The sequence below is a fragment of the Podarcis filfolensis genome (assembly GCF_964270895.1).
Source record: "Podarcis filfolensis genome assembly, chromosome: 3".
NCBI classification, from domain to species: Eukaryota; Metazoa; Chordata; class Lepidosauria; order Squamata; family Lacertidae; genus Podarcis; species Podarcis filfolensis.
The window spans coordinates 74,772,540-74,790,535 of NC_139606.1; the positions used below are offsets into that span (position 1 = coordinate 74,772,540).

Consider the following 17,996-nt stretch of genomic DNA (forward strand, 5'->3'; position numbering starts at 1 on the left):
GCATTTAAAGGTGAACTTACCAAATTTGCCTGGGAAGCAGTAGAAGACTCAAAATACAGCAGCTTTCAAAATATACACTTCTCTGAATTTTGCAGTGTAGTTCTCCACCCAAGTGATGTGTACAAAAACACACAGGGTCAAAATGTGCCTTACAATGCATACATTAGTGAAAATAGCACACAAAATGCCTTCTAATTTGGGAAGTTGTTTGGTAAAAATGCATATAAGGCAAAACTGTGCACAAAAATGTGTATATTAGGAGAAATTCACATTTAAATGCTGGTGGTGTTGTGAGGACTCTTTAAAAGAAAATTGCAAACGGATGTGGAAATGTGGAGAAGTGAAGATTGGGAATTTAGAAACTGAAATCAAAATGGACAGATTCACCCATCCCAAGCTGTGGCCCAAGTCTGCTCTTCTCTTAATGGTTCCAGTGGTGCTGAAAGAGACTGGCATCTTGAGTCTTGTCAATAGCCTTGATTCTAGACTCTTACAATGTGCTTATGTTGATCCAGTCTAACATGGCATCAGGGCACACTGTAAATGCATGCAGATGGGTTGGAGTTTTCCATCTTTCTTTCGTTTCTCCTCCCTGTCTCCTTGTTACCCATTTGTTTTTCATTCATGATAAACCTGTGGCAGTTCTAAACAGAGAGTCATTTCTGATGTTGGGGAATGTCAGAACTGTGCACGGTGGTAAGGTGCCACATTAAAAATTAGAATGACTTTCGCTGTCCTCACGTTGTGAATAAGCTTATTTGATGTCCCATTAAGTCCTAATTGATTTACTCATTCTACTTTGAGAGAGCAAAATATAAGCCCGGGGTGAATTTCCTTTTCAAGGGCAGAGTTGCAGAAGGGTTAGCCATCTGTCGTTTTGTAGGGGTATCCGTATTTAACATCTCTCTCTCTCTCTCTCTCTCTCTCTCTCTCTCTCTCTCTCTCAAATTTGTGAAAGTTCAAAGCTTGTAGGAATAAAACTAGTTGAATTTATCAGTTGCCTTGTTCATATTTTTGAGACAGCTCCCTTCCACAACATCCTGTAGAGTATATTTCATTTAATTCTTTTAAATAATACTTGCTTTACTGTTGTTTCTCCTTGAGCACCCCAAAAATCCATTCCCAAGTATTAATTAAGCCATGGCTTAAAGAATATCCACTCATGAGGGTCATGTTGGAAACCTTCCCTGTCAAGCACAGGGCCAAGACATCAATTTGTGCATAGATTATTGCAGCTGTTAGGCGGACAGCTCAAACGTCTGTGAAAATAGGCTTTTGGAATATTACTCAGGACAGAGTTGCTTTCCTGGTGGCTGCTTTGTATAGGACAATTACATGCCGGAGAAGTTCTGTGTGCTCATTCTAATAATAGATGCAAACATAATGGCTGTCTCCAGACGTCACTATAAACCATAGTTTATTCATTGACCCTAGGCTGTTGCAGATTTAGCTGTGGTTAGTGGCTTGACACAGGTCTTGGAACCCAAAGTCTTGAAAGGGGTACAGGGTTTGTCCTCAAGGGACAGGAGACCACATCCAAAGGCTGTAAGGGTGAACACCGATTCCTCAGAGAGGAATGAGACTAGAGTTCGAGTCCCAACAAAGCCAGATGTGAGACTTCCTGACAGTCAGAAGGGTTATGATGCCAAGACTAGTCAGAAGTGCAAGATGGTAAGGCCCAAGGCCAGTCCAGTTGCAGGTAGTTCCAAGAGCGGAATGGGTGATACAGGGATATGCTGTGTGTATGACATCTGTATGGTTGTTGCAGTTACACTGATGACTGGAACACAGTGCATGAATTAGGGGAGGATGTTGGAGATTCATTCCCCGTGTCTGCAGTCATGGGATTGTTGTCTATCACATGACAGTGTATGTTTTAATTTCACAGAGTGGGAAGTGACGGAGACAGGATGTTTGTGTTACTGTGTTCTGTGAAATGGGACTATTGTCCTTTGTTCTTTCTCTCTGCTGTCTGATGAGAAAGAGGAAGGAGCTAAGTCAGAATGCTCCGAGTGTATTATATGTAAATAAACATAGATTAGCCAAATGCTGAGCTACTGAATTCTGTTACACAAACTGCGAACACTCTGCGGATCCCTGAGTGTGCTGATGTCTGTTGGCATCAGTCACTGTGATGTTCGGGCAGAAGAAAGCTTTTGAAGTTCCCGAACGATCGACCAGGAGGGAGAGAACATGCAGTCGGGCATGTGTCTCTGCCAGGGTCCTACATGAGAGTAGGACACTCCTAACACCTCTCCCACCCACCGAGAGTGTGTGCTCCGCTGCTACCTCCTCCTCTGGTGTGGGCCCAAGAAGGAGTTTTGAAGCTTTTGTTTGTCTATTAACGGGAATTTAGCATTATTCCAGACCCCTCAATTATGGTTCACCAATGGTTAGTTGAACAGTGATATGAGCAGTGGTTGGCAGAAACAAGCCAGCCGCATGGCTCATGGTCTGAAATTGGCAAGATGAACCACAGTTGTTGTTGGGTTTAGACAACATAGTGAACTGTGGTAAATCAAAACCAGAAGTATTGCAGCCACACTAGAGATGTTGAGGAGGGGTGCTCAAGCCCATGAGAAGTTAGGCTAGTAACCACAAAGGAGGTCTCATCCCTAAACCCAGTTGAAACAAACCACTGTTCATTTAATTGAGGTTTGCACAAGAAAACTTTCCACTGAATTGTGCCTCCAAGTGAGACGTGTCTTAGGTTTTCTCCTAGTTTCCATTATAGCTGCCTTCTGCTGCAGGCCTATTCTCATGTGATGGGTACAGATGGGCCTGCAGCTACATCTCCTTGTTTCAGTGTGATTCTGCCATGCACACAGAGGACTCTCTACAACTATTTACATGGGTCCAAATGTCTAGTCAGTGGGACTGAAAAACTGGTTTACTACAGGCTGCTTGAAAGGTGGTCAGTGGATGTTTTGGCTGATAGGATTGCCATAATTTCCTTTGTAACTGACCTAATTGCATCTGCAGTTTGAGCAGAAGGATCAGTCATGCCATAAACTGCTCCTGTTCAAACAGGACTGGAGTGTCTTAGGACATGATCAAATTTCTCCCAGCTGCTTACAACTCTCTATCAGGCTCCCTCTGGGTGTGTCTGTTCCTTGGTTCTGCCACAGCCTAACCCTTTCTTAAAACTTGATACTTCAATCTGAAACCAATGCAAAATTGCTTGGGATTGGCTTGTGCCTTAAGATCCTGTGGAAGTAGCGCGTCCACAGAAACATGTTGTTGGCAGAGGGGAGAGCTCAGTGAGCTATTTAAGCACCCTCCACCCTTATCCAGGCTCAGTGTAAGGTCAGCTGGCTGCATATGGGCCAAATAGGAATTGTATGCCTGACCAACAGGAATTGTTTGCTTGATGGTGCAGGGTTGCCAGCTGCAAGGAGGAATGGACATTCAGTCCAATGCATCTGCTGTCCTGCTTCAGATCTTCCTTAGTATGGGAAAGGCTGGGTAGTGATACCAGGGCACAGAACTCCATGGATAGAACTTAAGAATGCCTGAACGGGGCTGATGTCTCATTACTATGGGTGTGTATGGAGTAACAGATACATCTCTAGAAATGAAGGACACAAATTATAGTGACAAGCAAATGTCTTTTCAAGCTGCACAGTAAGGTGAAGCACTCCTTGTTTCCCATAGTAGTCCAAAAGCAGTACCAGTGTGCACTTTTTTTCTTTTTCTTTTTGCACAACCATGAACAATCAGTCTCTTTCACAATTCAAACTCTGTAGCTTTTCCTGTGCATGAACACCTAATGATTTTTGAAAACAGTCCAGCTCTAAACATGCTGGTTCTTGCAACGATGCTTGCTAATTCAGCTTTGGGGTGGGATTTCTTACTGCAGTTCCAACAAAAGGTTTCAGGGGGGCAAGCCTGTGGCAAGAGCGGCCAGGATGAGCAGCTTAGAATTGCAGCACATCTGGGCTCAGCCAGCATTAAATCTCCAATCCTGGCTCAGACGCAGTGGTATAACTTCCTCATCCTGGCATAGCTGGAGCAGAGCAGAAGCTGGCTAAGCTGAGGCTGGAGTAAGTCCCCCCAAAGGGGCATTCTGGGGGTGAGGTGGAGGCAGGACCAGAGAAGAGAAACTTAGGCTGGATTTTGAGCCCATTCGGTTCCATCAAATTACCTGGCAACCGGCTATAGAACATAAAATTACCTCTGCTGGGTTTAAGCAGAGCAGTAGCCCCACTGCTGAATGGGACTTGCCTCTGGTGTAACTGTACGCCAGTTTAAGCTACACCAGCTTGCTTCTCGCCAGCTTCTGGTGCATAGCGCTGCTCCCCTTCAGGACTGAAGAGGTCTTAGCATTTTATTATTATTATTATTTGATTTTTAAAAGGTATAAACAGATAACAAAAAAACCCCAAACAATTCCAAATATGGAGATTATTCTGAATCTTCTGACTCCCCCTCCCCTCATCCCTTCCATGGGTCCTAATGATTTACAACTGCATATCAATACAGTGGTACCTCGGTTAGAAGCACTTTGGGCTATAAACTCCACTAACCCGGGACTTCCGGAGGCGGCGCGAAACAGCAATGGCGGTCCTCTTCAGATGTTGAAGAGGGGCTCCGCGGAAAAGGGTCGTGCGCTGCGGCACAGCGACGACCCGTTCAGGAAAACCACGGGTAGAGTGAGCCCGTGGCCGTGGGATTCGGCGGGCACCAGGAGCGACCTCGGAAACGCAGAAGGGACCCCGTAAGGGGCTCCGGAACGTGGAGGGGGTAGCGGTGCTGTGAATCCATCGCTCTTTCCGCGGAAGTGAAGCCGCGCGGCTGCTGCTGATGAGCGCTGACCTTTCTTCTTTGAACATTTGATCGGAAACAACAAACTCGTGAGTAAGAAATTTGAGGCTTTATTTGGACTCTAAATTGATGAATTTCGGCTGAAAACGGGAGACGCTAAAAAGGAAGTCAGTCTTCCGTCCCTGTTTAAAGTACTGAGCAAAGTTTTCTTTTAAAGCGGAAGCGTTGAAAAGAGTTTAAAAGAAGTTGGAATTTACCCTGCAAGTTTGAATTTGACTGATTAAAAATAAAGGGAAAGTCAAAACTGTATTATAAATGGACTGAGACTGTGCTATACCTCTCCTTATTTTGTGGATTACAAAGTTATGAGCCCCAGCACACGGGCTGCCTGGATACAAAGTAACATCAGACTGTGGCAATTGTGTATAGAGACATAAAGTTACTTGGGCTACTTTACAGCCACTAAAAAGGAACTGTTGTTTACACCTTCGCAAAGAACTTTCATTATCTGCAGTGTAAAGTGATCTTAGAGGGTTCCACCCCCCCTATTTTGGAATTTACTATATATGGGATTTAAATGGTGGAAAATTTTCTATCCTTCTTCCTAACTTTTGGGGAGCTCCCCCTGCTGGATTGTGGAATATAAATCTCTGAGAACTGCTGGTTGTTTTGGAAATTCTTTTGCCTGGATGATTACTTTTCCCATGGGATTTACAATTTGACCTTGAAACCTAGACAGCTGTGGAATGAGTGTGGCAGGAAAAACAAGGGCTGCCAAGAAAGCAAAACAAACTGAGCTATTGCAATCAACTTTGCCTGTGCAGCCACGTAGATCATCTGTTCCAACAGTGATAGATCTGCCAGAAGGACAATTTAAACAGCCAGCTTTGGAGGATATGGCTGCAGGAGGGTTAGACCCTATTTCTAAAGAAATTTTGGAACAACTGGCAGCATTAAATAAGAAAGCCGACGAACAAGCGGCTAAATTTGACCAGGTTACAGCAACAATTAATAAGTTGACAGACCAAGTTGCTCAAAATACACAGGCGATAGGAAATTTCGAAAAGACTATATCAGAGAATCGAAAATTAGCTGAAGACGCAAATACGAAAGCAGACCAAAATAAAAAAAGGATTGAGGAATTAAGAGGGGAAGTAAGACCACTGAGCAGACAGGTTACTGAACAACAGGCCTATCTGTCTATGGCGGAGCTGAAAAACCGGGAGAGTAATCTTAGGATCAGAAACATCCCAGAACTAGAAAAGGAAGATTTGGCCGGTTTTTTGACAGCAGAAATATCCAAGTTCTGGGGTCTGGCAGAAGAGAAAGACTTCAAAATCGTCACCGCTTTTAGATTGGGAAGAGTGGCCAAGAAAGACAAACCAAGGGATTGCTTGATCATATTGAGATACAAGCAAGAAAAAGATAACATACTTGGCCTACATTTTAAAAACCCATTGGTGATACAGGGGAAGACAGCAGAAATCTTCAGAGACATACCAAAACAACTGTTGGATTTAAGAACTATATATAAGGACCTGGCAAGATTATTAAGAAACAACACAATCCCCTACAGGTGGGAATTTCCCCAAGGACTATCTTTTAATTTGAAAGGGAAGAAGGTGAGAATCAGAACAGCAGAAGAGCAAGAAAAATTCCTAAACGACTACGGGGAGGACCTTCGAAAAGGGACAGCAGGTACCTGGCCACCCCCCACGCCAGACACAAAAGATCCACCTCCAGACATAGACGATAAGGGAGACAATCCCACTGGCTAACAAGTGGATCCAGGATGTCTCTGCAGCTTTTTAGTTGGAATATTCATGGTGCAAATTCCCCTGAAAAAAGGAAAAGGATTTTCCATATTTTGAGGAAAGAACAACTAGACGTCATTTGTCTCCAGGAAACCCACGTGACTAGGCTCCACAGAAGAGTGCTAATAAACAAGCGACTAGGCCAAGAATTTATTTCATCAGCTAAAGAAAAGAAAAGGGGAGTCGTGATATATGCAAAGGAGAGCCTAGCACCAAAATTTGTGTTTAAAGATGAACAAGGAAGAATTTTGGCGATTGAGATACAATCACAAGGACAAAAATTTTTGATAATTGGAATTTATGCACCAAATGAGGGGAAATCTGAATTTTATGGGAAGCTGCATGAGACAATGCTGGACCACATGGACTATAACAACATCATTCTGATGGGAGATATGAATGGGGTTGTCTCCACACACATGGATAAGTCACAAAACCAAAATGTGACTAAAGATGGCAGACTACCAAAGACCTTTTTTGAACTCACAGACAATATGGATTTGATTGACATTTGGAGGACAAAGAACCCCTTAGGTAGAGAGGGAACATTCTTTTCTGAAGCCCACCTATCCTGGACAAGAATCGACCAAATCTGGATATCTGGAGGACTGGCACCTAAGACCAAAAAAGTAGAGATCTGCCCTAAAACTTGCTCCGACCATAACCCCTTGAAAATGGACTTGAGACTTACACCAGCTGGATCCTTCAGATGGAGAATGAATGACGCATTGTTTAGAGACCAGGAGATAGTGAAGAAGGCCCAAAAGACGATGAAAGACTACTTCGAATTGAATTTGAACACGTCGGTGGAAAAAAAAACAATCTGGGACGCAAGTAAAGCTGTCATGAGAGGGTTTCTGATACAGCAGAATTCTATTAAGAAAAAACTCTGGAATGGTAAAAAGGACAAGATTTTGGAAAGGATAAAAGACGGAGAGAAAAAGTTGAGACTAAATCCAAAATCAAAAGAAGTTTTGAGAGAAATAAAATTCCATCAAGCACAATATGCTAAATTGATAAACCAAGAAGTTGAATGGAAAATTAAACAGATGAAACAAAGATCATTTGAATCCGCAAATAAATGTGGGAAGCTGCTTTCATGGCAGCTGAAAAAGAGACAAAAACTGAACTTTGTTACCAATCTAGAGGTTGAAGGAGAATGTATTCAGAAACCAGAGGAAATTAGAAAGTGTTTCCAGAGATATTTTAAAAAATTGTTTTCCCAAGGACCCCAAGTGGAGACTGAAATAAATAATTTTTTAAAAAGCTATGGCCTACAAAAATTAACACAAGATAAACAAACTGACCTGAATTATAAAATAACCCAACAGGAAATCGAAAATGCCATTCAGCACATGCAACTAGGCAAATCTCCGGGCCCAGATGGACTTACCTCCAAATACTATAAGACATTAAAGGAATACCTGACCCAGCCATTGATGGAGGTATGCAACCAAATCATGGAAGGGAAGGGGGCACCAGAATCGTGGAAAGAGACATTCATCACTTTGATACCAAAACTGGAATCTGAAAAGACTCAACTTAAGAATTACCGTCCCATCTCACTCCTAAATGTGGATTACAAGATTTTTGCTGACATTTTGGCAAATAGATTGAAAAAAGTTTTAAATGGAGTTATTCATAAAGACCAAGCAGGCTTTCTCCCTGGTAGGCATCTGTCAGACAATACTAGGAACATCGTCGATGTTCTGGAACTTCTACAGACAAATTTGAATACGAAAGCAGCATTGATATTTGTGGACGCGGAGAAGGCCTTTGACAATATATCTTGGAAATTTATGAAGAAGAATTTGGAAGGGATGGGAGTGGGAAGGGCGTTTCAAAATGGTATAGATACAATATATTCAGAACAAAAGGCTAAATTGATAGTAAACAATGTGGTGACAGAAGAGTTTAAAATTGAAAAGGGAACACGACAGGGGTGCCCCCTATCACCCTTGCTATTTATTTCTGTCCTGGAGGTTTTGCTAAATTTGATTAGGAAGGATCAGCGGGTGGAAGGAATACAGGTCGGAGGAAAACAATATAAACTGAAGGCCTTTGCAGATGACTTGGTTTTGACATTACAGGAGCCGGTGTCCAGTACAAAAAGAGTATTGGAACTAATTTCTGAGTTTGGTCGGGTGGCGGGATTTAAGTTAAACAAACAAAAAACTAAGGTCTTGGCAAAAAACTTGACATCTTTAGAAATAGATGGGTTTCAGAGGGAAACAGAACTAAATGTTGTTAATAAAGTGAAATACCTGGGGGTTAACTTGACTGGGAAAAATTTGAATCTGTTTAAAGACAACTATGAAAAATGTTGGTCTGAAATCAAAAAGGATCTAGAAATCTGGTCAAGATTGAAACTTTCCTTGTTGGGAAGAATTGCAGCAGTAAAGATGAATGTATTGCCAAAAATGCTGTTTCTGTTTCAGACCCTACAGATCGTGGACAGAGTGGAATGTTTTGGAAAGTGGCAGAGGGACATTATGAAGTTTGTCTGGCAGGGCAAAAAGCCCCGAATAAAATTTAAAATATTAACAGATGCAAAGGAAAGAGGGGGTTTTGCCCTGCCGGACTTAAGGTTGTACTATGAAGCTGCATCCCTCTGCTGGCTGAAAGATTGGTTTTTGCTAGAAAACACTGATGTCCTAGATCTGGAAGGGTTCAATAATGCTTTTGGGTGGCATGCATATTTGTGGTACGACAAGGTAAAGTCTCATAAGTTGTTTAAAAACCATATTGTAAGGAAATCTCTGTTTTCTGTCTGGACTAAATACAAAGACTTATTCGAAAATAAGACTCCGAGGTGGTTATCACCGATGGAGGCTAAAGCCATAAAAATACTTAATATGGGGGGTGGCTGGGCAAAATACTGTGAAATAATAGAAAGAGTGGGTGACACTTGGAAGTTGCAGAGCTTCGAAAAATTGAAAGGGAAGGTGCGAGACTGGTTTCATTATGCCCAAATTTTAGAGATTTTTAAAAAAGATAAAAAAATTGGTTTCCAGGTGGAAAAATCAAAATTAGAACTAGAATTGCTTGAACCTAAGACGAAAGTGCTTTCAAGAATGTACAACTTGTTGCTTAAATGGAATACTCAAGATGAGACAGTCAAATCAGCCATGATAAAATGGGCTCAAGATATTGGATACAACATTATGTTTGAGGACTGGGAAAGGTTATGGACCACCGGTTTGAAATTTACGGCATGTAGTGCCTTAAAGGAAAATATTATGAAAATGATGTACAGGTGGTACATGACCCCAGTCAAACTTGCAAAGATATATCATTTGTCTGATAATAAATGTTGGAAATGTAAGGAGGCTGAAGGAACCTTTTACCACCTCTGGTGGACATGCCCGAGGGTGAAGGCCTTCTGGGAATTGATTTATAACGAGTTGAAAAAGGTATTTAAGTATACCTTTCATAAGAAACCAGAGGCCTTCCTCTTGGGCATTGTGGGCCAGAGGATACCCAAGAAAGACAGAACCTTCTTTTTATATGCAACGACCGCAGCAAGAATTCTCATAGCTAAATACTGGAAGGCACAGGAGCTACCCACACTGGAAGAATGGCACACACAACTGATGGACTATATGCAACTAGCCGAAATGACTGGCAGAATCCGAGACCTGGGAGAAGAGGCTGTGGAAGAGGACTGGAAAAAATTTAAGGACTATTTACAAAAACATTATAAGATATATGAATGTTAAAAATTTGCTAAGGTTTGAGGTAAATAGGCTTCAGTATTGAAATTCGGAGACGATAGAAACAAAGTTAATGATTGAGAAAGTTTTAATTTCAGAGTGAATAACTAGACGAAAATACAAAAACACAGGAAACAAGGTACTAATTTGCTGTTTACATTTATTATAAAGAATGCAGGGATGGAGGGGATGGGGAAGTCCAGTGGATGATGGAAAAAGATGTTGAAAGATGAATTTTTTCTTGTTTAATCTCTTTTTTTCCTGTAAAACTGCTTTTGTTGTGTTATTGATGATGGATTCAGATTCTGGAAAAAAAGCAATAAAAAATATTTAAAAAAAAAAAAATAAACTCCACTAACCCGGAAGTAGTACCTCAGGTTACAAACTTTGCCCCAGGATGAGAACGGAAATTGCACGCCAGCGATGCGGCAGCAGTGGGAGGCCCCATTAGCTAAAGTGGTACCTCAGGTTAAGAACGGTTTTGGTTTAAGAATGGACCTCCGGAATGAATTAAGTTCATAACCTGAGGTACCACTGTACTTATCCAAATTTTTATCCTTCTAAATTATCCATACTTTCCGTTACTTTACAAGTGTGACTAAAATCCTGCTACTGTTTTAACCTGTTTACAGTAGTTTCGTAAAGAACTTATAAACTTTCCCCATTCTTTCTTAAAATTATTGTCTTCTTGATCTTCCCGCTTCATTTTGCCATTTTGGCATAGTCCATCAGAAGAAGCCTTATAGCATTGATTAGGTATGCACTTGTACTATTCAGCTCATCTCCCCGAAGAACGAGAGAGCATTGCCACTGGCCTTTCTGTGCACTGACTTTTCTCCCTGCTGTTCTGCCCCTGCCCCCACTTGCTTGTTAAGATCTATGTCCACCTGAAAGAAGGAAGTGGCACGGAAGGCCTGGATGCTTTGAAGAACAAAACCCAGCTCCACAGCATGGTGGCCAAGAGCCTTTGTCAGAACGCGGCAGGGAAGAACTACATCATTTTTACTGGGCCCAGCATCACCAGCTTGAATCTCTTTGAAGAGTTTGAGAAACAAGGTTTGTGTCGGGCTACGTGTTGACCTGTGGGGGGGGGTTGGCCTCCGGTTCACAAAACAATAGGATTGTTGGTCTTTCGGGGGCACAAAGCTCTCTTGTTTTGCTTCTGCTTTGACAGTTTAACTGAAAACAGGCTAACATGGTTGCTGTGGAGTATCCCTGTGGACCTCAGAGGCAATTCATAGCTGTTTAATTGCTGTGGCATTTTAGGGGTAGCAGAATTTCTCCTGTCCCCCCCCCCTCCCGCAACCATCCTTCAGCAATTAATGGGGAAAAGAAATGGCCTGTGTTAATTCTACATTGCCTATAATTTTTTTTAAAAAAGCTTTAGGACCACAGGAATGTTTGAGAAATTTAAAGTGATATCAGAATGGTTTGAATATATGGTGTGACTTAAAAAGATTTCACTTGTGCCCATAAGTGGGAGATGCAGACAGATAATCAGGTAGTGGTGACCTAAGATGTCTCTCTAGGAGGCACTTGTTACTTTTTCTCAAATGAGCAAATAAAGATGTCACTCTCTATTTTGGGTCAAAACAGATGTGACCTGAGAGAATGCGATTTCCAGCTTTCCATTTGCACTTTAAAGGAACGATGGAGTCCGAATTTAAATCCCAATCCCCTATTTTCATTCTCTCTCTCTCTCTCTCTCTCTCTCTCTCTCTCTCTCTAGCTACCATTTGCCCAAATTACCTGTCCTGAGGCATGTGTGATATAAATCAGGGAAATGCCTCATCTGAATTTCTTGAAGCTTTTCTTCCCCTACAACAGAAGCTTCCATTGTTCTGCTTTCTTCTCAGGGCATTTTAGAATCTCTTCATAAAAATCTTAATGTTAAAAAATTGTCACGCAGCTGTCTGGGGGCATCGTAGGCAGCCCTACCCTCTGTTGTCTCCCCAGCTGACCTACGTGCTGTCACTGTCAAGGCTTCACCCCTGCACCACACAAGTATATCATATACAGTGGTACCTCTGGATGCGAACGGGATCCGTTCCGGAGCCCTGTTCACATCCTGAAGCGAACATAAGGTGTGACTGTGTGTCTGCGCGTGCGCAGGTCGCATTTCTCCACTTCCACGCATGCGCGTGACGTCATTATGAGCGTCTGCGCGAGCGGCAAAACCCAGAAGTAATGTGCTCCATTACTTCTGGGTTGCTGCGGAACGCAACCCGAAAATATTTAAGCTGAAGCATATTCATCCCAAGGTATAAGAGAAAGGCACTTGCTATTTGGACGTAACAAAACAGAACAGATCCATCGACCCAGATAGATTTCATTTCATTTTTATTGCCTGCTGCCCTAGCAACTGTGAGCTTCCATCGCAGGTTTATTTTTTAGAATCTGTGTAAGTTACATGTGCCATGTGCCGGCACTAAATCTGCTGCCACTGTTAAAGCAGTCACTTGTCTCGGTCATAAATCTAGGATGCCTCATTTGTTCTGTTGCATTAGAGAGGTGGTTGACATATGGTTCTCATTACCCTTTGTAAGGTGACGCTCCATTTACAAGTTCTCTGTCTGGACTGAAAGAAAGATTGTGCTTAATTACCTCTAACCTTTTGGTGTTTGTGCTTCTGAATTAAAGGCCCCCTTAGCAAACTCGATAGCATTGACTTCACACTACTGGAGAAAATTGGATCTGCACAATAGGAGTGAACGGCTTATGAGTTTTACTGTGGCAGGAAAGACAAATAGAAGAGGTTTAAGAGGTGATCAGAACTGCACCTGCTGGTCCAGTATTATGGTTGTGCCGGCCCTACTGTTATGAAGTCTTTGTCGAGAGGAGTCATTGTGCCTTCTCTTAACCTCAAAGAGTTTGCACTTGAACTCAGTAAGCCTATCAGTAATGATACTAATAAGCTAGTGTTCTCCAACTGGTACCAGGCTCAGTGGTTCATCCACCTGCTCCACCCACCTTAGTTCTTTCCTTCATTTAGGGGCCCCAGAACTAAAATGTGAATCTTCGTGTTCAGGTGTGGCTAGAACTGCAGCTGGAAATCCTTCTAATGACTTGGAATTACAAATATGAACAAATCCAGTTTCCCTCACTGGCTCCTTCTCAACCAGACCATTTAAGATTCTAATGGAGCTTAAGAAAGCTTGGATTTTTGACACCAAAAGGAATAGATTTGTAGAATCTTGAGTTGGAAGGGACCCCAAGGGCAATGTAGGACTAGCAATGTGATCTATAAGCCTCACTAGACATGAAATACAGCCACAAGATGCCACAGAAAGACAGTTCTCTATATGAACTCAGCTTTTAGTCCTTAAAAGCTAAGATGTTTAAGGTTTTTATGTTTTAATGCTTTAGTGTTTCTGAATAAAAATGGCAGGAAGTCTTGTTGAATCGCGTTAGCTATCCTTGGCGCTTCAGACCGCAGTCTGATAATGTCATGCTTTAAACTTGTCAAATTGCAATGTTCTAAACTAGAGGTGGTGAACCACTGTGGTTCTCCAGATGTTGAGAACATCTGAACATCTGGAGAACTACAGGTTCTCAGTTCCTGCTATAGACAAGGCGGCCTTTACTGTCGTGATGTATGGCACAGCTAAGCAGATCCACCTCCTTTGGAGTTTCCTTTTCCAGTTAATCTTCTCCCTTGGAAATGCATTGCAATCTCATTCATACAGTAGACAATTCAGCACACAATTCTCCTGGGATTTCCTTTTATATGGTTTTCTTTATTGAGACAAGAAATATTTCCTCATGGAAACTGTAAGTCATTGCCCCACCTTTCCCCCTCTAAGCCTGGTAGGTCAGGAGATGACCGTTCCATTCAACTCTCAAACCTCAAGGTAGTCTTGCTAATAGATATGTATTGTCATCTTCCATTTGCAGAGATTTATTGTTGTGGGTTGTTAAGTGCAAGAAAAAGTGACTGCACAGGCCTGCCTCCATCTATGCTAAATAACCCAGATGCTCCTCAGTCTCGAGGACAATATAGGATAAAGATGAAAGGAAACATGTCCTTGATCTGCTGGTACAATAAAGGCTACTTTCGGTTTCTGACCAACGCTTATTCTCCAATTCAACAAGGTAAGGGCTCAGAGATGCTACGTTGCTTGGGGGTGGGACCTGGACCCCCAAAACAGGTTACGAACCCAGGGCAATTAAGGGTCAAACTAGATAGGACATTAACTGTGTCTTTGCAGCTAACATGCAAATTCTGCCCCCCTCCCCCCAAAAAGGGAATAGCACCAGCTTTGGAGGGGTGGTAATTATCAGGATCAGAGCATACTGCATGTTAACCACAAGTGACAATCAACATGTTTCTTTTTCATCGAAACAGGTGTCATAATTAAGAGGAAAAGTGGAGAGATCCCTTGCCCATTGGCAGTAGAAGCCTTTGCTGCTCATCTTAGTTATATCTGCAAATATGATGACAAATACAGCAAGTAAGCAAGTCGTGGGGTGGTGGGGACTTGAGGATGAATGTCATACTGTTGGAATAAGGGTACTACTTTCAGCTTTTCAGAAGAAAGTAGATACCTGACTTTGCCTTCACTGACTCCAGCATGGACAACGAAGTCAAGCAAACTTGACAACGAAGTCAAGCCAACTTGAGAGAGCTGGATGGGTCATGGTGGGGATGTTTTTCAAACAGCTTATCTAAGTACCACATATAGGCACTGTCCCTCAAGAGTTAAACCCTGAGCTTCAGTATGGATTTGTGGCTAAGAATAAAAATTGGTTTCTACCACATAGAAACAGCATATTTCCAATGTGCAGAAATGGCACATAGGATACCCCTCCCTGGGTTGTACTACTTCACACTGCAGCTGGGGGACCACATTTTTACATGTCCTCCCATGTGAAAAGCTTATTGTAGTTGGAAAACTATTGGGTCAGGAAACTTTACCCCTTTCAACTGCTTTTCAGTTCTGAGGTGCATTTGCACAGGGATAAAAACACTCAGAGATGACTTAAGACATGCTGAGGAAGATCCATGACTGGGTTTCCTAACATTTTCCCCACTTTGGAGAAGCTATGGGGAATCTGAATTTTGTTTAGAGTAGAGAAAGAGGGAAACGGTGCATTTAAAGCTTTCACCAGCACTACAGTTCTGCCCAAAATCCCCCCCTCCGTGCCTGTTCCTTTTTGTTCTGAGACGGAAACTTCCATTGGTGTTGTTAGTGGTTTTCTTCCAGAGCCCTATAACAATTTGTGAGGTGGAGTTGTTGAAGGGGTTTAAAAAAGCCTTCCCCCCCCCCTTCCCACTCCATGGTTCCAATACTGCTTCCCAACCCAGCTGCTGCTGTTAAAGGGACAAAACAGACAGCTTCTTATTTATTTATTTATTTTGACGATGTAATAATCATAAATAAATAAGAATAAAAATGTGCACCCCACCAAAATTTCAACAACTCTTGCAATGGCTTGACCCCCTTCCATTTGAACAGTACAAATTTTGCAATATCTCCTCAAAATCATTTCTCCTTCATATTCCCCATCTTACCTTAATGGCACATGTTAATTTATCATTAATAGCTATATCCCACACCTCTTTATACCATTCTTCCATTTTATATTCTGCTTGCCCTTTCCACTTCCTAGCTATAATAATTCGTGTAGCTGTCAATAAATTTGTGAGCAAGTCCTTTATAGCCTGTGAACCTTCCACCAAACAGACTTCTTAAACACATTGAATCTTTGACTGTCTTAGTCCTACAATCTAGGAACCAAGCTGGGCAAAAGTCCTTTCTTTCACATGGTTACAAGATGGTTTCAGCCACATGGTGTCTAGGTTCCAGAGCAACTTCAGCTCAACCTTTGTCACCACAAGAAGGTATCAGGTAGAATGCATATCTCTTCAAAGCCAAAGGAAACCTTTTGCAACTCAGCAAAGGGTGCCTATGGCCATTTATATGACAAGTCAGAACCGGAGCTTGTGTTAGGCCAAATGGAACTGGCTACGGTGTTAATCACTCAGTACCCAAAGGTTGTCAAACACACCCCTGCCGGGCAACAAGCTGATTAGCATTTCAATTGGGAATTCCAGGAAGGGAAAGGCAACCTGGCCAGAATTCAGTTTTGCTTCTTGGCTGTGACAGAAAGAATTAAACCAAAGAAATGCTACATATAGATACAGTATTAGTAGAATTGGCTGCTTTGCAAGGTTTGCTGGCTCCCAAAATTAGGCACTGTAAAATGGCAGCAACCATGACATGCAAACTCAAGATAATCACCATTAGAGAGTGTAGTTTTATTTATTAGTTGATTTCTGTTCCATGCTTCAACTTGTTTCCACGCAGAATTAGCCTACCCTTGTCTCCCATCTAAAGGGATCACTGTTTATCCTGAATAGGATTGCAGCCCCCTAAAGGAGCTACCAGCATGGTGCTGTCTTGTTATTCGTTTAAATAATCTGTGATTATATATTTAAACTTATTTCCAACCCACCTGTCATCATATACCAGTACCAGGGTGAGATAAGATTTTTTATTTTAAAAAATCAATTACAAACAATGAACAAGCAATAAGTACAGGAGCAGATGAAAACACAAGAGTCAGTAACAACAGTATTGAAATCTAGCCAGTTTTCCACACAAGCCTGGAGGAAATCTTTCAGCAAATCTTTTAAACATGTGACACAATTCTTCTACATTGTTTACAGTTTTGTATAGATGACACAGATTTAGAAATGGCCATTAACTTAGACAGCAACCAGCGATGTCAGTGGTAGCGCCAAGGCCATCACCAAGTGTCCACAAGGCATCAGAGCCTCTACTTCTCTTACTGCCCCACTGGTCATGAGGTGGAGAGGAGGATTACTTTTCTCTCTCTCCTGAAAAGTAAATAGAGCTGAAGGAGGAAGTTGGAAGTGTGGCACTCTTTCCCACTTCCTCTTTCAGCTCTATGTGTTGTTCAAGACTCAGCTTAATCCTACGGGATCTGACTTTCACCCGTTTCTTTTGGAAGAGCAAAGTGTGTGCACATGCACTTCTCTGTTTCCATGGGGAATGGGGAGAGAAGTGACCAGAGTGGTGACCATCGTATTCATTCAAAAATCCAAATTATGTTCACATAACTCAACTGTTCCCTAATCATTCTCTGGGTGATTTAATAAAATGTGGATGTGGGCAATTATGACTAAAGCTTACATGTTACATGCAGGTCAGAGAGGCTCATCTGTTTAATAGATGTTGTATGCAGAGATGGTAAACCTTGACTCTCTTCTAGAATTACGGTTCCAAGTTGACACTTGCCACTCTTCTCTGTTCACAAGGTTTCTAACCTACTTGAGTAACAAAGCAATAGTTTGTTAAGAGGGCTACTTTGGTTAACTTTTTCGACAAAGGATATATTTGTGGTTTAGTGTTTAAGGAAGTGCATAGTGCTTGTATTTTCTTTCTGTCTAGTTTTGCATGTTATGTTTTCAAATTTGAAAATAGGGTTTCTTTACCTGCACACTAAAGTGATAAAGTCCTCAAAGAACTACCCAGTATCCATTTTTCATATAGAAGAACTAGCTATTTGGTGTATCTGGGACAGTTAAGCCCAGCCTTTGTGCTCAGAGGCTGTTCCCTATCCCGATTCAAATAAAATGCCATGGCAAGCAGTTTCCAAGTACAGGAGCCTCCCTGTTCCATGGAGTAAAAAAAGGGAGGAAAGTTCTCACTCAGGTCTTCTTTGGCATAACTTCAGTGTT

General features: G+C 42.0%; 2 protein-coding genes across 2 annotated transcripts in view; both read left to right on the plus strand.

Annotated features, from left to right (window-relative positions):
• Positions 1–17,996, plus strand: part of LOC310759185 (uncharacterized protein) — a 146,547-nt gene that overhangs the window by 89,574 nt on the left and 38,977 nt on the right. The gene's annotated exons all lie outside the window — the stretch shown is intronic.
• PGBD5 (piggyBac transposable element derived 5) overlaps positions 1–17,996 on the plus strand; it is an 80,330-nt gene that overhangs the window by 49,277 nt on the left and 13,057 nt on the right. Inside the window, exons 4-6 of the mRNA XM_083606045.1 lie at positions 11,167–11,347; positions 14,186–14,383; positions 14,637–14,742. Of these exons, the coding sequence (XP_083462171.1) occupies positions 11,167–11,347; positions 14,186–14,383; positions 14,637–14,742 (485 nt within the window). The remainder of the gene's footprint in view (positions 1–11,166; positions 11,348–14,185; positions 14,384–14,636; positions 14,743–17,996) is intronic.